Source organism: Amblyomma maculatum, chromosome 9, assembly GCF_055883805.1.
Source record: "Amblyomma maculatum isolate TAMU_Amacu chromosome 9, ASM5588380v1, whole genome shotgun sequence".
Taxonomy (NCBI): domain Eukaryota; kingdom Metazoa; phylum Arthropoda; class Arachnida; order Ixodida; family Ixodidae; genus Amblyomma; species Amblyomma maculatum.
This window is the reverse complement of record NC_139352.1, coordinates 40634805-40655264: the sequence shown is the minus strand read 5'-3', so window position 1 is coordinate 40655264 and position 20460 is coordinate 40634805. Positions and strand designations below refer to the sequence as shown.

Below are 20460 nucleotides of genomic sequence, written 5' to 3'. Positions count from 1 at the left end.
CCAAATATTTATATATATAACCTCCTTGCTCGACCCCCAGATCTCTTTAACAATACCAGTTGCGAAACTTGCCACGGTGCCCATGTGTATATATATATATATATATATATATATATATATATATATATATATATATATATATATATATATATATATAGATATATAATGACGTTTTTGATTGGTCGAAATACGGGTGTTTACGAATAGTGGCGCTGCCGGCGGCCATTAAAGAAAACTAATACCCCAGTCACACGATCATTTTCAAAGGCGATTGAGTCGATAGCCTTCGAGATTTTCAATCGCGATCGAACTCGAAGGAGTTGTGCCGCTGCTACACGGCAAAGCTCGAAGGCTATTGAAATAGTTGTGGTGTTCGGCGCCAGACATTTATGGCGCCACTATCGTTGCTTTCGGTTTTGCTTAAATAACTAAAATCGCTCTATAAATGTAAAATAAAATTTAACTGTTGTCTTTTTTTTTAGTAACTGCAAGTGTTTAGTCGTTATTCAAGGACAACTTTTTTTTTGTTTTTAACGCGTTGGCGTTCATACGACTGTGCTTTTCATTGTGTTTGTTTTTCTCGGCGGCGCATGCTACAGTAGTAGAGAGTACATTAATAATACGCCTAAAAAGAGAGCGATGCTATTTTAAAATTATTACGGGTATTAATATTTTACCGCGTAAATTAAAGATATAAAATAATAACGCTTGTTCACGTTTTTGTATCGTAAACGCGCTGTGCACGTGTGTGCGTGACGCTCCTCGGGTCAACGCTAGCAACCTTGCGCGACGTTCGATGACCTTCGAGATCTCGATAGAGTTCTGAGTTGTTCCATTGACTCGATAGACTATCGACTCAATGGCCATTGAAATCGCCCGTGTGGCAGCTTTCGAAGGCCTTCGAGTCGATAGGAAGTCGGTTCGAGGGCCTTCGAAATGCCCGTGTGACAGCGGTATAAGCCTAAGTTGTAAACTTTCAGATTGTTGATAAATGCACAACCACCGCTAAATTAAAAAAAATTATGACCGATTTGCATAATTAATCAAATTCGAAGTAGGTGCGTAGCACTGCTTAACCGTTATACTTCAGTACGTCAATCACGGCGAACCTGCGCCGCAGCGCCTGATGGCCCGGCTTCATCCATTGCGACGCGAAGCAAACGAGCGGCGCAGCCGCGTCCTCAGCTTTGCTTACACCATCTTCAGAAATGAACAAAAACAGCCGCAATGTATATCTTTACAATGCACTGTTTTGCAGCCGAAAGGTCTGGGGTGGGATCATAGGGGGAGAGAAAGAGAGAAGAGATAGGGAAACGCGCTTGAAGGCGAGCGCCAGTTAAAGCGCGGAGGTAAGCACAAGCAGCTTCACGTCGCGGTGAGCGGCTCGGAGCCGCTCACCATGAAGGCTGAGGAGTGACTGATGTGACGGGAGAGATGCCGAAGTCGAGGACGCGTGAGCAACTCACTCCGGAGTAACACACACTTGTGAAATGCTGCCCAGTGACGGCCGCCACGTCTGCAACTGGCACGTGCCTGTCTCGCTGTCTTACTCCTCTCACTGCGTGCATTTATGCAGCCGCCCCGCCTCCTCAGTGTTAAGTCGCGTGATGAGGGCATCGCCACTTCCCTTTCCTTAAGTTCTGATTTATTTGTAGGAAGGGAAAGGCGCAGTAACTGTCTCACTTGTTCTCTGTGGACACCGCAACTGCGCTGTAAGGGAAGGGAGGAAGGTGGGAGTGAAAGTGGAAAGAGAGAAAGAGGAGCCGTAGTGGAGGGCTACGGAGTAATTTTGACCACCTGGGGATCTTTAACGTGCGCTGACATCGCACAGCACACGACGCCTCTTCGTTTCGCCTCCATCGAAACGCAGCCGCCGAGGTCGGGTTCGAACCCGGGAACTCCGGCACAGTAGTCGGGCGTCTTACCACTGCACCACCCCGGCGGGGCTTTCCTTAAGTTCACGGAGAAACGGATGGACAGAGAGAGAGAGAAAGAGAGAGAGAGAGAGAGCGGCTTCTGCTGCGACTATGCGGCCGCTCCGCCTCCTCACTGCTGAGGCGCGCGACGCGCGCGTCGCCACCTTCTCTTTCTCCACTTCAAGTTAACGAAGAAAGAAAGAGAGAGAGAGAGAGAGAGAGAGAGAGATTGAGCGGCTTCGGAGAGATATCGGCGAAATCCGTGATTGTGGCTAGTAGTGCTACGTACTAAAAGTTGACGAGTTACAGTAGCGAAAATTCTTAGGCATAACTGTACAGTTAATTAAAATGAAAAAAAAAACTAAACAAAGTTATTTCCAGAAGGCAATGGTGGCAATAGCAGAAAGCTTCTACTGATTCTTGATGGTGCGACAATCCATAAGCATCCGCAAAGTGTGTATTAGAACTATAGTCACTTTTTGGAGCGCAGTTTCCTAACTGGCGTGATGCAGAAGCTCTGCTCGACGCTGGTGAAGTGCGACACTGCCGCTCCTTCGACCAGTGGTTCCTGTGCCGCCGCGTCTGCTTTGTTTCGCTGTACATTCCTGTCGCCTGCGTCGATGTTGGCACATATCCCAGGGAATAGTGAACATCATCTGGGACTGCCCCTTTTCTCCCGGGAGGGGTTTAGATCTGACACCGCAACTCCGAGAGACCGTGCAGCGCTGCTTGGACCCTGCTCCGGCTTGCCGCTGTCCAGCTGGCCTGGGGCGCCGCCGGCCAATAACGTCTGGCGGCCTGCGTATGAGGCGGTGTCCGCGCCATCCGCGCCAAGCGACAGAGGGACGGAGCTCCTTCATCCGCTGGTGTAAATAAAAAGTTCTCTGTGCCGACCGCTGGCGGCTGTGTTTCGACGCAGACGAAACGAAGAGGCGTCCTCGTGCTGTGCGATGTCAGTGCACGTTATTAAAGATCCCCAGGTGGTACATATTAGAAAGGATTGAAACCAGCGGATTGAAAACCGCCGGTTTCAATCCTTTCCAATATGTACCAACTGGCCCAGCTCTCCACTTTATTAGTCAATATTACTCTGGAGTCCTCCACTATACGACACCCCTTTCTCTTTTTACTCTTTCACTCCAACCTTCTTCCCTTCTAATATGGCGCGGTATAGGTGTCCGCAGAACAAGTGTGGCAGATAATATACCTTTCTTTTCCATATAAGCCTGACACACACCACTTCCGGTTGGCGCGTCGTCGCATCCATAAGACGTCAGCATTAGTCGTATGTCTAATGTCGACGTATGCTTGATTTTACTTTCACATTTTGGCTCTAAGTTAATTGACTAACCATCCTGTCGACATATTTTTTTCTGAAGCCTCCTCATATCATCCTCTATCGATCACAACCATTTTTTGATCCCAACTCTTCTGAGAACGACACACCAGCTTCGGACACGTTTCGATGACACGACCTTGTCGACATAGCCTAGTAATGCTTTCGCATTAGAAAAAAGTTGGCAGAGGCTTAGCTTGGTTAAGCCCGGTAGGTTGCGAAAGCATCCTTAGCAGTAGGCGGCATAGTAGTCATGCTCACCGCCGTCTCTCACGGAAGGCGCGAGTCGGTCGCCGCTTTATACAGCTGTATAACGTCACAACATCTGTGGCGCTCCTGGTTGAGAGAGCGGGAGTTAGTCCACCGTTCATGCGCACCGCCGTCTCTCACGAACGGCGCGAGTTGGTCGCCCAGCTTTGAGGCGTGACGTCATAACAACTGTGGCGCTCCTGGCGGAGAGAGCGGGAGTTAGGCCGCCGTTCATGCACACCGCCGCCTCTCACGGACGGCGCGAGCTGGTCGCCCAGCTTTAAGGCGTGAGGTCATTTAAGCTTTAAGGCGTGAGGACACAGAGGTCATGCGAAAGGTCATTTCATGTGCACCACCGTCGCACCGCAAAGGCTTGAAAGTGAAAGTAGTATTGCTTTCGCAATAAAACATACAGGTTGGCGTACGCGCAACGATGACCACGATCCCACTTGTGAGTTTCCCGGCTATCAGACAACGCACAAAGCTTCACCTGCAGATGAAGCGAGGAATGAATGAACGGAAGAATTTTATTCTAAATACAGATGTTGGCGAATCTGGTAAGTAGTTGCCATAGTCCTTCGGCTTCTGCGGCGAATACAGCTCCGGTCTTTCAGTCTACGATAATTTTACAGGCACCCGCTAGACAGCGCTGCCTCCCACTGCTCGTGCTTCGTTGTGGCGTTAAGTAGGTGAGAATCTTCATGTGATGGAAACCCCGTGCTCTGCGATAAAGAATTATTCTGTCGATCCTCGCTACAAGGGCAGGTGCCCCAGGACTGGTGGGATGCATTTTGTGTAAAATGAAGTGGTTTAGAAATGTTTTGGTTTGCATATTTCTGTAGCGTACCGACTGCTACCTACAAAGTTATGAGTGAACTTCGGAGTATATATTGCTGGCGGGATACTCGGATATGGTTTCGGGTTACGTCGTATTTTCGTAATACCGGAAAGCTCGGCTCTCGCTCAGGCTGGCCTATTTTGTGGTGAAACCATTTTGGGCTATCGTGCTCATCCGGATGATCAGTACATATGACGCAGTATGTATGGTGATCTTTCTAAACATTTTGAAGTTTTGACGACAAGCCGTTTGGAAGTCTGAGATAACTGTTAAAAGTCTGTACTGTTTTTTGTCTTTAACGCTGGCGAGAACTATCGTAATCTCATCGACTTCCGTTACGGAACTGTTACTGAAGGCGGTGCTGGTGAGCTCTTAATCGGTAGCGTCCTACTCTGGCCACAAGGGGTCTATGCTGGGAGAGCTGGCGGCGTCCATATAGAAGTACCTTGGGTGGCTCGCGCTGCGAATCCACCTTCCGCAGTGCAGTTTAACTCAAATATTGTGTACTGCGCAGTTTTCCGAAGTTGAGAAGAATTTATTAGTCTATTTCAGTCCAAAGCGGTCATAAAGTAAAAGCGCCCCGTGATAACGAGAGCCAATAACCTTGCTTTGGCTGTTGCAGTTGAGCGCCGACCAGCCCCGAATGCTTCCAACATGACTACAAGCTGTATGAATCCGAGCCGAATTTGAAAGGTGCGAAGAAAAACGGAAGTATTCATAAATTTTATGCTCAAAAAAGCTGTGTGGTGCAATAACCTCTTACAGGCGTCGGCTACAAATGTCAAACATTAACAAAATATACAAAATGTATGACCCGCCGCGGCGGCTTAGTGAGTATACACTGCGCTAGGATGCTGAACCCAAGGAAGAGTTATCGAATATCGGTCATGGCGACAGCTTTTCCACAGAGGCGAAAAGCAAGGCGACCGCGTGCTATGCAATGTCAGCGCACGCTAAGTAACCCCAAGTGGTCGGAATTTGAGGCGCCCTCCACAAGGGCGTCCATCGAAATCTGAGTCGCTTTTAAACGCAAAGCTCTAAAAACTGAAGGAAACGTATGACAATGCATGGTACTGCATGACATTTGTACAACATTTAACAGTAAAGCTGGTATAAGGTTATCAAATCATACAGCATTGTTGTAGGATTTCATGGTCTCTTTAATGCCTGCAATGCGCCCATAAGTAGAAGTAGCTGTCTTTCCTAGTTTATCGAAGTAGGCCGTCGAATTTTTGCCATCATGATGTCTGCAGATTAAAGCATTATTTTCTCCGAGAACTTCAAGGAAGACCGCTGTAATACCTGGCAGCATATACAACTCGTGAAGTCGGAAAGAAGTCGCTGCTACAGCACCCTATAATTGTCAAGAATTATTGCCAAATTTTGCGCCAGTCTGCAGGGCCGCCAAAACTAATCATGACTTTATACGCCGTTGCGGAGGTATAGCGCAAACTGCGCGTCTTAAGTCAAATCTTAAATCAAATCCTCAGCAATTTTTACGTTCAATGAAACATTTGCATCATTTTCAGTGCTGCGCATTTGTCCCATATGACCACAGGCTTCTAGAAGTCATATCCTAAAGGCAGGGATTAAGCATCCTCCTCTTTTTTTTTAATAAGGTGTCGTGCAGGCGGCTGTGTTTCGATGGAGGCGAAACGAAGAGGCATGTCAGTGCTGTTGTTGTGTTGTTGTTGTGGCTGTAGGAAGAAGGAAAAGAAAATGCACGGGCCTGCTACTGGCTCTGTAGCTGAGCCACCTCCGCTGCCTCGTGCGGACAGAAGAGAAAATAGGGAAGGAAGAAAAAGAAGAGGGAGAGAAAGACGCGCGCCGCAACCGTCGTCTACCACCTAAGCGATGGCAGGTGCAATGACGGCCTACAACAGATAGAAATTCTGTGGCAGGCTAGCCCCCGCCGCAAGCGGCGGTGACCCACCAGCCCCAGCCCTATTGTTGTTGTTGTTGTGGCTGTAGGAAGAAGGAAAAGAAAATGCACGGGCCTGCTACTGGCTCTGTAGCTGAGCCACCTCCGCTGCCTCGTGCGGACAGAAGAGAAAATAGGGAAGAAAGAAAAAGAAGAGGGAGAGAAAGACGCGCGCCGCAACCGTCGTCTACCACCTAAGCGATGGCAGGTGCAATGACGGCCTACAACAGATAGAACTTCTGTGGCAGGCTAGCCCCCGCCGCAAGCGGCGGTGACCCACCAGCCCCAGCCCTATTGTTGTTGTTGTGGCTGTAGGAAGAAGGAAAAGAAAATGCACGGGCCTGCTACTGGCTCTGTAGCTGAGCCACCTCCGCTGCCTCGTGCAGATAGAAGAGAATATAGAGAATAAAGAAAAGCGGGAAAGAACCCCAGATGGTTGAAACTACTCTGCAGCCCTCCACTACGGCATCCCTTTCCCTATTTCCGCTTTCACTCCCACCTTCCTCCCTTCCCTTACGGCGCGGTTCAGGTGTCTAAGAGCAAGTGTAACAGATACAGCGCCTTTCTTTTCCTGTGAACAAGTTTATTATTTTTATTATTTGTAGAATGCAAATCATCAATGGAGCTCGTGAATTGATCCAGTGGGAGCCCGTCGCCCATCAGCGACGGGTTCCCAGAAAAAAACAAAAACGAGTCAGCTGTGGCAGCGTAACAGAGAGCGTCAAATAAATTTTGGCGCCCTTAAAATTAAGCGCTTTGTAGGTGTTATTTTATTTTTTTTATTACGTCTTTATTTCTGCTTACGGTAGGCGTTTACTTTGCGGCAGAACTAAGTTGCTTCATGGATGTAGGGGTGGGGGAGCGGTTAAGGGTTTTATTTGAATGGGAATGCTTTAAAACAGAGTGTCAGCTATTATTCACTTTTTGTTTTGCATAGGTGCTTGTGCGTGCGTGCGAGGGATTTTTGGTTGTCCACGCCCCGTTGAACTTTTCGCCAACATTAAGCTCTGCATGCTCAAGGTATCAAGATGTAGTAAAGAAGCGTGTTCTCGACTACACGGTTGCTTCCAGCACGCCTGGGGTTGTTGAAACTTCAGGACCTTTGCTTCGCCCGAAGCTGCGCATAAAGACGCGTTGGTTAACGAGGCGACTTCCTGGCAGTGCGCACGCGGTTGGAGTCAGAATTTAAAACTCTGGATCCCCAGTTTACTCTATGAAATGTGAAAATAATATATTCTGCGGCGGAAGAGTTGCTCTCTCGGGGAGTATTCACCGGTTGCCGCTAAATTATGCCTCAGGGGCAGCAATTAGTTTCGCGAAAGACGTGCACGACCGCGACGCCGTGTTCTTTCCAGAAGTCGTTTGTTATGTAAATTAACAGCACAGTGTTGAAAAAAAAAAAACGCTCCCTAGACTGACTGCCCTGCTAGGTGGAAGCGTTGCACATTAGGAATTTGTTTTAAAAACCAGTATGTATTATAGATTAGGAGAGTTCAGCTTGCCTTCTCGACTGCGCGCATAGCTGAGTGGTTACTGTTCAGAATGCATATAATATTAGACGAGGAAGCGTGGAAGAGAAACTTCAAGGTGTCTAAACTGTGCTCTTAAATTCAGAGAGATTTTTTAAACCGTACCCTTTCTGCTATTTCCGGCGATCACTGATCGCGACAAGATGGTTTGCCGTGGCAAGTGAGGCGAAAATGGAATTATATTCTTTGTTTTAACCTTGATTCTCAAGCGTTTCTCATTACAGATGTAATAAAGAATAATGTATTCTGTTAAAATGCACATGTGATGCAATTTATCGTCATTCAAGCCAGTATCGATTGATGTGCCTGTTCGCACTTTATCGAATAAAAGTAATAAATGCAAATGAAGTCAAGACATATGTTGCAATCTATTTCAACCTCTCAAAAGAATGTCTCCAGGTGTACGAAGAAGGCAAGTAATTATATAGCACTGAATCTTGCTTGCTCATGGTGAAGCATCGTGAAATCTTTGAACAATGTACGGGACTGTGTGCTCCACTTCTTGCCCTCTTTTGCAATGTTTACAGTTTAGCCTTCAATCAATTACTCTCTTACGAACATATTTATTCTTATCTCCAGTGTTTTAGTGGGCCTATGTTCTAACGCCACGTTTCCGTGTCCAAATCACTGTGCTGTCGAGAAACGCTATGTTGCGCGTACTGGTTGCACGAATCCGCATTTTAAAAATGATTTGTCCCGCCGGGGTGGCGCAGTGATTTACGGCGCTCGACTACTGTTCCCAAGGATGCGGGATCGAATCCCGCCCTCGGCGGCCGCTTTTCGATGGAGGCGAAAAGCAAGGCGCCCGCATGCTGTGCGATGTTAGTGCACATTAAAGAACCCCAGGTGGTCGAAATTTCCGGAGTCCTCCACTACGGCGTCTCTCATAGCCTGAGTCGCTTTGGGACGTTAAACCCCACAAATCAAACCAAACCATTTGGATATGCAAAGTGTGATTTAGAAGAGGAAGCCAGACAGTCGGGTTCGTTACTATAGGCAGTTACGTGTGTTGTGTGTAACGAGGTTACATATTGTTTTGTTGAGACATGTTATAGGCTTCACTCATGTCCTCTTGTTCCATTCTTCGTACAATCTACTACCTTCGAGGTTTGAAGAAAAAAAAAAGGATGGAATACATAGTGGCTAAAGCAAAATTATGTAATACAGGTGAAAGTTAAAATTCGGCGTGAAGTTATGCCCATAATAAATAATACGGCTGTGTTTTTTGTGTGGCAAATCCGATTGCTGGGTACCGAGCTGACAAATTACGGTACGCTATACCACCTGAGCGCGCGGCCAGGTCTTACCTTTGCACAGCCGGGCTGCCTGAATTCGGGCTGGAGAAAGAAGAGTGCATGCGATACGGCACAGTTCTTGAGTCGTGACTCATGCAGTGCCAAGAAAAACACAGTGCGAACGTCGACAAAACAAGCATTCCTAAACTAATCTAGTACATCAAGCATAGCATGCATCCAATTTGTTGCCAGGCAGCCAAAAATAAAATAAAAAGGCGATGCAAAAACCAGTCAGAAAGAAAAGTCAGTTAGTGAAAGCTGACTGAACAAAGTTTACATTGAAGTTTACGTTCGCGCAACGCTAATGTTTGGGTACCAGGTGTGTGACGTAATGCTTTTCAGACTGGATGATCATACGAGCGTTGTATTGTAAATCCCACGACGTAGCCTTCACTACCTTAGCCCTCGCCGTCTTGAATTACGTATTTGCACTGAGGCTGTGGTAGTTGCATTAATTACGTAAAAATCCAGGAATGTGTCGATAGACTGTTTTGTGCTTTTTTAAGAAAGGCGCTTCGCTTCCCATGGCCCTTTTCTGTTTAGGCAAGAGACACACCCGCTTAAACAAACATTTAGTCGCTCACTTCGCGAAAAGAAAACGCTGTATGACGAGGCTTCAAATACAAACCGACTAGTTCTTGATTTAAAGGACTGCAGACACCAAATTTTGAATCCATTTTTCTGTCTTTTAAATGATAGTAAGACGTTGCTGAACATGGATCGTCACGTGGTATTCGCACACAACCGGTATATAATTTCAATGGCTAAATAATTTCAATGGTTATAGCGTCAAAGCTAATTCCAAGTCACGTGAGGTATGAAGAGACTGGGACATAATCGCTGCTTCGTTGATTCCGATTCCTCTTCTTGAGGCAGGCTGACTTTTGCGTTGTAGTGAGTAAAAACGATGAAGGTGAGATTAGTTAATTAGATCGCAATTTTTTCAAGGCATCTTTCTGTCGTGTGATAACGTATTCCGAGATATTACAGCATTTGCGTCTTGAAAGGCAGACATTCCAAGACCTGCTTAGAGGATTAATAAACCAAAATAGTGCTGCTACTTTCGAAGGCTACAAAATATGTATTTTAATAATCTAGCTGCGTTTTCCGCCACTGAGCTCCATTCATTTTCGTCGCAGTGTAGATTTTGAGCCGGGAAAACAGACTAATACTAGACAGTATGCTGTTGTCATAAAACTAGCAGTATTGACACAATAAATCAGACGACGTGGGAGTGTTGGAAGGCGGCGCTATCCAACTCGTACCTCGAGGAACAACGAGGCCTCGTCGAAATACCACGGAAAGCGGATTTCACCAACGGTGTCCCGGACCAGCAACCTGATCAGCCTTTCTTTCTCTAAATTGTTGTAGCTTTAAATAAGCGTTTTCATCTATCTATCTCGTTAGGTAACACTGACGTCACAGCTGTCGATGGATAGTTGAGACCGAAACCGAACCGGTGGGAAAGGAAATTAAATTACAAATTACTTAGCGTTCTTAGGCAAATGCCACGTGGTTACTAGTGTGTACAGACACTGAAAGCAGTGAGGAAAATTTTCAATTGTAAATTATGTACCTGTAGTGTACTAATACCACGTTGTGATCTATGCACAGTATATGTACAGTATAACGTCTTACGTATTATTAACAAGAAGAAAAATGCATCCAAAATTTGGCGTCTTTACTCCTTTAAACCATGAACAAGTCCGTTGTGTATTCGAAGCCCTGTTTTCAATGTTTTGTTTTTGTGAAGTGAGTGAGTGACTAGGTGTTTTTTAAGTAGGGGGCTACTATGTAATCCTTATAGGGCATAAAACACGCCATTTAAGCTAAAAAAGTAAAATACATCGCAGGTTGGCTGAGCTTTTCATCGATATGTATGACGGACCATTTGTGGTCATATTCCACTTCATAATTTTGTCAAAAAATGTGGCTGATAAAGGGCTGATCGATCGGTAAACTGGATAGCTAATCAGTGACCAGCTACAGCCAGCTCAGGCTGAATGAGATGGTGCACTCACCTCTGGCGCGATGTAGTCCGGCGTTCCGCAGAAGGTGGACGTCTTTTCGGTGTCGGCCAGGCCGCACTTGCACATGCCGAAGTCGGCGATCTTGACGTGCCCCTTGCGGTCCAGCAGCACATTGTCCAGCTTCAGGTCTCTGGCGGTCAGGGCCCACCGTGACACGTGTTAGTCGCCACACCACGGCACGCTCGGTCATCACACAGCAACGTCACGCGCATGCTCCCTAACGCCATAGGACGCACCTCTGTATGGTGAGCCTCGAGCAGATGGTGTGAGGAGAGAATGCGGGGCACATACAGAAGACTGTCATCTCGCCCTTAACCCATTAGCGTAATTAGTTAATTATTCCGATGATAGTAGCGAGGTCGTGCGATACACTGTGTGGCAGCTTATTTCCACAGATTTTCAGCAAAAATTGGTGGCCCAAAAGACGACTTCTACCTTTCATGGTAGCATGAGGAGATATTACCAGAAAGAGATACCAAACTACAGAATTCGAAAGGGGGATAATAAAGAATTATGAGTGCTCCACACATTACAGAAGACAATGGGAAAAATATTCATAGGAGATCGAAGCCTGTCTTAAGTGGTGCACTGCGAAATATGTTTTAAAATATGCCTTAGTCAACTGAGCGTGGTGCAGGTATACTTGGTACTGCATGTTGTGAACCGACTTCTGTACAACTCTCTTATTCCGCTGTGGTAAGACAAGTGTGCAATTGTGTCATACATGCTTACTGCGTACAGAGGGAGCGTCACAGCTCAATATTTTCTTCGAAGAGTTAGTCTAAAAATGCACCGTTTAGTACTGCGCTTTCTGTCCTTTGTACATCAGGCGGAGCATTGTCCTTGTTACAAGCGTAACTAGTACATTAATTGTGATAGTGTTGACCGTAAGATGAGCGTATGCTGGGCTTCCCTTATGCTATCAGAGGCTCACTAACCACTGAAGGCAGCGCTTGCAAATTATAGACAAGAAGCTTGTTGCAAAGCGTAATCGAAAAATTAGATTGGCCGAACTCGGCGCCTTCAGGCGAATGTGGAGCACGTAATTAGTTGTAATGCTTGTAAATATAGCAACGTTATGCACTGATAATGCAAAGGAAACTACTTGCTGCTCCATTTACATAAAACCCATACACAAAGTGACCCTGGCTCCTCAATTCTGTTGAGTTAAATGCTTTTTGGGCTTAAGCATGTTTTGTTTGCGTAAGTATTTGACTTGAAAACAAAATAATCCTCTCGATGCGCCGTGACTGTTTAGAAGCGAAGATGGCGGGCAATTTAGTGGCGTGCCACTCGATGGTAGCTCATCGTATTTATTGGTGCACATGAAAAATGCCGATTCGTGTTTTACAGATGCACTTGTGCCTTTTCCTTTGTTAGTGTTCTGTGCTACTTATATCCTTGAACCCTCTCAATAAAACAAACAGCATTGGTAATAAGACAACAACTCCGCTTGCTGCGCTAGAATATATCGGGACGACTTAACAATATCTGTAACATGTCTTTTACTTGTCAGCGCGAGGAAGACGAATAAACACAAGCAAGAAATAGATTTCTAGAGTTGTAACGAGTATTGCCCCTGACGAATTAGAAATTGTTTCGATACATATTAACCACTGGAGAACACGCAGATATATATATACGTTAAGAGGTGGTTTAATATTTGCTTAGGCAAGACGATTTCTGGTAGATTTGTTCCAAAATATTAGCACAGTTTTAAAGACAATCGCACACAGACACACATTCCATGCATTTGAAAATTCCTTCTCACCACAAACACAAACTTACCACTGACCTCCAGAGAGAAAGAGCCCACGTGAACCGACTGCATTAGTTGTTTGCTCGTGTTGCTTATTTAAATTGGAATTTGTTTTAGCGTCTTCACCACACTGCATGGGATCACTGAAGTGCTTTAAAACTTTGGCTTAGAAATATGACCTCACTTCGCGGGTACACTACCAGGAATTCTCCATCACAGTGAAATCGCACTGCGTTGTTGTTGCGACTGAAAGAAGAAGGAAAAGAAAATGCACGGGCCTGCTACTGGCTGTGTAGCTGCGCCACCTCCGCAGCGTCGTGTGGACAAAAGAGGAAATAGAGAAGAAAGAAAAAGAAGAGGAGAGAAAGATGTGCGTCGCAACAACCGTCGTCCACCACCGAAACGGTAGCGGGTGCAATGACGGCCTACAACAGATAAAAATATGGTGGCAGGCTAGCCTCCACCGCAAGCGGAAGTGACCTACCAGTCCCAGCCCCTAAGTACCAGGAGCAGCCACCCTTCGAGCCTCTCTACGAGGAAGCGCTAGGCGGGGTTATATAAAATCACAATGAAAATGCTTTTGTTTTTGAGAAGACGATGAGTTGATACTTGCTGATTTTTACAGGGAATTGAAAATGTTCTTTTGCGATACATACGCTAAGCGTGGCGCTTAAGAATATTTTTTAGAAAAAGTTACAATGAATTTCAATTATGTAAAGGTGCCTTCTCACGATGCTTTCTAAGAGTATTAGTTATAAAAAAAACAGCTACACAGGAACATCTAATTGTATTATATTTTGGACCCATCGTGGTGGCTTCAGCGCTTGGGTACTGAGTTCCATCCGAGTATCCGGATAGAACCTTACTGGCGATCGCGTTTCTGTGATGACGAAAGGCAAACGGCTTCCTTGAGCTGTGCGATGCAGGTGCCCGTTATTGAAGATACCCGCGCGCTCGTAATTAATCCGATCACACTTCAGGACGCCCCCTCTGTCTATCTTTTTCTTTTCGCACTACCTCCTCCATGCGCCTTACCCGAAAGCGTCGTTCAGGCTTTCACCTTGGAGTGAGAGAACTACTGCGCCCTTAATTTCCTCAGACACCAGTTTCGATTATGCGTACATTGGCACCGCAATATCATTGGAAGTTAAAGACGCCTTTAGATCGAGTTTTGTGTCATGCACTCATGGTTGTGTTTGCGGATCCCTACACGCATGTCTGGGCACGAACAAATACTTCGATTTAGTGTTGCTGGTAGCTGCAGGGCGCGTTAGTCTTGTGGATTCTGCCGGCAATAGCTCCACCATAATGATACTTATAGTTAAATATGGTCCACAAATCAGCCACGTACAAGACACCTCTTTTGGCTACTTAGGTGGTGGTTAAGTGTTCTTTAGTAAATACCTGTAGATGTGCCGACTCGGAGGCAATGAAGATACACTGCAACACCTTATATTGAAACACCTAGTTGTCACTTGTCATCAAGGGCTGTTACTTCTTTCTGGCCGATCAGTTCAGGTCATTTCATTTTCCACCAAGTGGTATCACTGCCCTCAAGCCGATGGGTACACTTCTGGTCCCATCACTTACTTCTTGGCAGCCGATCACTCGTTTTTACAACATGTAGAACGCTTGAAGCTACTTTCACGAAATATTCGTATATCCCTTCTTTATCATTGCCGACAGGGTTAGACGGGTTGGAAGTTGACTAAAAAATGTTGCTCATCGGCCCTGATATCATGTAAGAGAAAGAGCACAGGTTCACATTGGGGATGTACGAGAACGGATGCTGGAATGCGCAATTGGATATTCCAGGCTCCTCCCTATGTACGGCACGGAATAGGGAAATATAGCAACAGGAGTAGTGCGAAAACAGCGACCAATTCGAAGGATTATGAACGAAACGTTAGCAGGAACTCTTGCTGTGTCTAGCAGGTAGGTTGCACACTTGTACAGGGATGCTTAAAGGTCAAGTTTGGTGGGTTATCCATCATTTTCTCTTTTTCATTGAATTACATTCCTCGGCACGTCCTGACTTCAACACAAAAAACCGTTTTTCGAAATTCCAATTAGAAGTATTTTTAAAAAAGAAAAACAGCAAATATAAACCGAAACTGCTTTCACGGCTAGAAACGACGTCCCAGGTGACGAAATGGTGACGTCACACTCAGTATTAGAAAAACACTCGTACGTGCATTGGATGGTGAAAATAACGTATGGAAATCATGAAACATTGCATAAAATGTCTGAGGTAGTTAATATGAGCCTCACAATTTCATAATCATGCGGGAAGTGGACAGTAACGCCGGTATACTGTTTGTGACGTCAGAAACTCAGTGTTTTCGACAGAAATAGTCTCAACTTAAGCCATGAAAACAGCATATTTAAAGTAGCGTTGCGCACGAACGGATTATCGTACGGCGCCCAAATTTTGCAGAATGCGTATACAGTAAAATTTTTATTAGAATTTTCGAATATCAAAAAACCTCCGGAGTTGCCCTTTAAGGTACCTAATAACTAATTAACATGATTAATTAGCTACTTTATTATTATGTTAATTAGCTATCATATTATGTGAAAGGCTACACGACATAGATATAGAGCCCCGTTTTAGCCAGGTCGCACGAGCGTGGCCGGGCGGCTTAGGATAATAGCATAGCTGGCCTGACGTGAAATCCAAGGACCTAGGATTCGGTTCTCATCTCACGCAAATTCCATTTCTCTTCTCAGCGCAATTCATTTGCTCTATACTGGCGTGCCCTGATAGCGCTTGAATATTGCTGCGACTGTGCAATCACAAAATGTAATGCTTTATTCACATTTCAATTTCGCCACCCCCCGTGAGATGTCAGACCACTTCGAGTAGTATGAGGTTTCCCTGCACGCCAACGGTGCCGACACCAAGGCGAGAGTTTTAAAGCTGTCGTGTTAGAAGAACGTCATAGGGGGTGCCTAATATGTTACTCCGATAGAGGGTGTGGCTGCTCTTTTTATTTTCTGCTAGTGCAGCTACACGCGGAAGAATAAAAATAACTACCTAGGCAGGTCTTATGCGGTATTATTTGTTCTTGCCACTAAATTTACAGCCGCGTAAAGGCGTTCCAACTCATTATTTTTATTGTACAAAGGAAATAAAGCTTTCACTGCCGGCATGCGCAAGCGTACAAGCGGAACTTTGTATTGCATGCAACGGGCGCCAATTAATTTTTTGACAGCTGATAAATGACAAGAGTTTGAGTTCAAAGGCGATAGATATCCCAATAATCTCAAATATCGTTATGGGAGCTCAGCAAGACCACCAACGCTTTTTTGAGCACAAAAGTGACGTAGTGATGAGCACGGCTCTTCAATGCATTTAACGGAAACATTTTCACTTGTCATTGCACGCAAATTTTATCGTGCCAGTGGTCCTGGGCGCTCTTCTCTAGGATCTGCATAAATGCAGGGGTGGTGTTTACAAGATGTTCCAAAATAATTGTATGCTTTACTTGTTTTAAGACATCATCGATTTGACACGCGATTTGTAATGTCAACCCAAGCCTCTTTCAGGAGCCCGCTTTGGAACTCCATACTGGCTGATATCGCCACCAACTGTTGGGAGCACAATCTCTGCCATATCTAGGTGTAGGGTCGGGTGGAGACGTTGCCGTTGGTTTTACCACGGATGCGCGCCTTTGTTAATCGCTTGCGTCGGTCCCAGTTGCCACACCGTGAAGCTATTTATTGGGAACGGTCAGCAATCTGTGAGTGCAGCTACTGGGAATCGCGGAGAACGAACGTAATCATTTGAGAGATAAAGTTCTGTTTTTGGTTTCGTATGCAGTATCATCCAGCTATGAATTCCAGCTAGCATGCAGCTCTGCAGGTCCTTCTAGGCGAGATACACCTGTTCAGCAATATTCGAATGTCGGCTGGTACCACCGTTCGTGTGCGGCTCCAAGGTGTTTGCTTCGGCATACCTGTGACTATGCGTTAAGCTTCTGGAATTTGTCTGAGTGCTTTCATGAGGTGATGTGAAAACTTTATCGAAAGAGGGCTATGACTGGGTGGTGGGTTTCCTATTTTTATACCTCACTGAACGCAGGTTACTCCGCTAATAGGTTTCGGAGGATCTGGCATTGGGTCCTTTCTTTGCTGACTCAAACTGTGCCCTTTCTGTTGTAGTCGAGGCACGCTCCCAGCATATGTATGTCATATAGACGCCAAATGAGTTGGCCAGACATGTAAAATAATAATTGGTCCACAGGAAAGGAAAGGCGCACTATCTGTCACACTTGGTTTTGTGGCCACCTGAACTGGGCCGGAGTAATTTTGACCACCTGGGTGGGGGTCTTTAACGTGCGCTGACATCGCACAGCACTAGGACGCCTCTTCGTTTCGCCTCCATCGAAACGCAGCCGCCGCGGTCGGGTTAGAACCCGGGTACTTCGGCACAGTAGTCCGGCATCTTACCACTGCACCACCCTATATGAAATGAATCTCCGGACTTCTACGGTCTGGCTATGTGAACGATTAAGAATTGTGACGCGTTCAGTATTTTACTGCAGGACGGTCATGCCCACTGTTCTTAAATGTCGTTGATGGTGTCTTAGACTACTTGGAGTGTCTTATCGTTCACCCGCGGGACCTGTCATTGCTTAGTGGTGATGTCTTTTGCGTACAGGACATAATGGAATTACGAAATGGCAGCAAGGAGTGGTGGAAGTCTGGTCATTACAAGATTGAAGAAGATGAGCGAAAGAACTGAAAATTGCGGTACGCCGATGTTGTTTGGCTGCGGAGGGTCAATATGGCTACTTAGTCGAGTTTGGCGTGCTTTTTGAGCCTGGAAGGTTTTGTTAACGACGTGGACTACCCCAGAACTTAACCTCGCTCTCTCAATGGTCGTCTTATGTGTAACAGATGTGCATCTCAAGTACGTGATTCCGCAGCATATGAAGTTCGTCCTAACGTCCTAGCCCTAGGCGAAATCCTGTTTGACGAGGAGGGATGACGGCGTTCTTTACTATATAAACCAGTGATCTTCAAGACCATGGTTTCCATTACCTTGCAGAAGGTTCTGATCAGAGGTATCGATAGCATACTTCCAAGCTCATTGTATGGCTTTCCAGGCTTTGGAATCGTTATTAGTGTGGTTCACTCCAGGTGTTTGAAAATGCATCCACCGTCAAGCCTCATTCATTACATCTAGGAGAAGTCACGTATAGTCATCCAAGAGATTGCTGAATTCTGAAGCAATAATGCGGTACCTGTACGATGAACAGGAGTGTTTGCACTCCGTAAAACTGTGTAGCTAATAAAAAACAGGAAAAGTTTTACATGTGCAATGCGAATTACGGTCGAAGATTGTGACGCCACACAACAGGTATGTTGGTAGGCCGCGTTGCTCTAGAAGAGGGCGAGAAATGCATACACTCAGTCGAAGCACAGACGAAGCAGCCATGAATCATACTGGCCAGATGCTGCCCAATTTAGCATAAAAGCAACTTCAACATTTACGTGCTATGATTACGGTGTCGTGTTCATTTTGGCAAGAACATACCGGAAATTGTGGCAAGAATATGTTTCAAAGGTTAGCTGTTCATGAGCGTCAATTGTTTATATTGTCTTAAGCTTTCACCGCAAAATTAATGCATCCGCAGGTCGTTCCGTGGGATGCTTGCACTTTACTGGTATTTATTGTCAAAAATGCGCCCCAGTGCTTTCCTATGGCAGTCTTGTCTAACTAGGGGGCACATAGGACCAACTTTAAACCCAACTTTAAATAGTCACCACAGCGCACGAGTAAAGGCGAAGAAGAACAGGCGAGTGCTAACTTTCAACAGCGAGGTTTCGGAGAAACGTTTTATTAAATATGAAAAATGGACATCTTTTAAGATCTTTTGACTACCTGCGTCTGAATTATTCTTGGAATAGAAAATTATGTAATTCACGGCAACTTGAGATTTCTCTAACAAGGCTGCGATGCCGCATCCCACCTTTAAATTTCTGTCTCTACAGGTCTGGTTTGGCACTGTCTCCAGTCTGCGCATTTTGCGGTGAAAAGGAATCATTATGTAACTTTTTATTATTTTGCCGCCGTTTCACTACGTCGAGAAGACGATGGAAAGACCATTGCAACAGCTTAGCCTCAGTTTAAGTAACCCGATAGTGTTATCATTTGGCGCCACCATCCTTGGGCACAGTCACATTCCTGTTTTCACCGCCATGCAAAATGTTTTACTGGAGTCAAATCGTTTGCCTTGCTAAATATATAAACATCACTTGTTCTTCAATTGCAGTGTCAATCTTCCGTGTGTGTTACCACTTTTAATTTTATCTTTCACTTATTTCCCGTTTTGTTTCCTTTCCTCTACCCCTCAAATCACTTTTTTTTGAAAGTATACTTCAAAACTTTTCTTTGCTGCCGAATTCTTGGCCGATCCCCCTCTGTGGGTATGTGCCATAAGTTATTTGGCTAACAAAAACAACTGTAGTTTTACTGCAAGGTCAGGAACACATATCTATAATACGTCTTATAGAGGCAAGAGAAGGAGAAGGACAAGAAAACGTCATCGGCACGATAAAACACCGATTCTAGCGGCTGCCGTTCAAGTCAGACTTTTTTTCTTTTTTTACGCAAGCTTGCCATAAGACATATTATAAAAACCTGTGTTAATCAGTTCCTTTTTAGATTTTGTTAAATATTGCCCGCTGGCACATTCCAGTTCGCGGAACATCAGACGCTTGCAGCATTTCTGCTGTCATCTTATCGTGGCAATCATAAAGAAACACTGTTATTTCATACACTGCGCAGAAAGGCAAGGCGGTTCACTGACATAGGTACTTCAGTGAATCACCACACGGCCATTAACTTCAACACAACTATTAACTTACCCCGCCGGGGTGGCGCAGTGGTTATGGCGCTCGACTACTGTTCCCAAGGACGCGGGATCGAATCCCGGCCTCGGCGGCCACTTTTCGATGGAGGCGAAAAGCAAGGCGCCCGTTTGCTGTGCGATGTCAGTGCACGTTAAAGAACCCCAGGTGGTCGAAATTTCCGGAGTCCTCCACTACGGCGTCTCTCATAGCCTGAGTTGCTTTGGGACGTTAAACCCCATAAACCAACCAACCAACAACTATTAACTTCGTTCTTGTGCTCTTGGAAGCGCGCGCAGCATTTGTGTGCACTCAGGCGCAAAGCGGCCTGTCTTTAACTGTATCTAAAGAAGAGCATTTTTTATGGCTTGTACAGCGCGGGATGGCATATATTCGCGTGAAGATCACGCTTTCTGGGCTTCGTCTTCTTGCCTTCTTTTTCGGTCCCTAAGAATGACGTTGAAAGTTAGCGCTTGCCTATGTGTTTTCTGTCGTTTCGTCTCGTCTTCACCTGTCATCCCGTCATCTATAACATCTTATTAGGCACTAACTACCAATATGCGCAAATCTGTCCTCTCTATGAGGCGAGATTGTGCAACCCATTGGAAGGTTGGCTTATTCTCATCAGTATGCTCTGTACAGTAATTGGACTATTACACACTAGCATCACACCTAAAATGACGCCAAAGAAGGCTCTACTTGGGACGAGCGAAGTGTACGAGCATAACG

General features: G+C 45.5%; 1 protein-coding gene across 3 annotated transcripts in view; it reads right to left on the bottom strand.

The window, feature by feature from the left end:
- LOC146178901 (putative protein kinase C delta type homolog) overlaps positions 1–20460 on the bottom strand; it is a 425884-nt gene that overhangs the window by 40453 nt on the left and 364971 nt on the right. For all 3 annotated transcript variants that reach the window (XM_084578644.1, XM_084578642.1, XM_084578643.1), the window contains one exon: positions 11106–11244. In XM_084578644.1, the coding sequence (XP_084434770.1) occupies positions 11106–11244 (139 nt within the window). The remainder of the gene's footprint in view (positions 1–11105; positions 11245–20460) is intronic.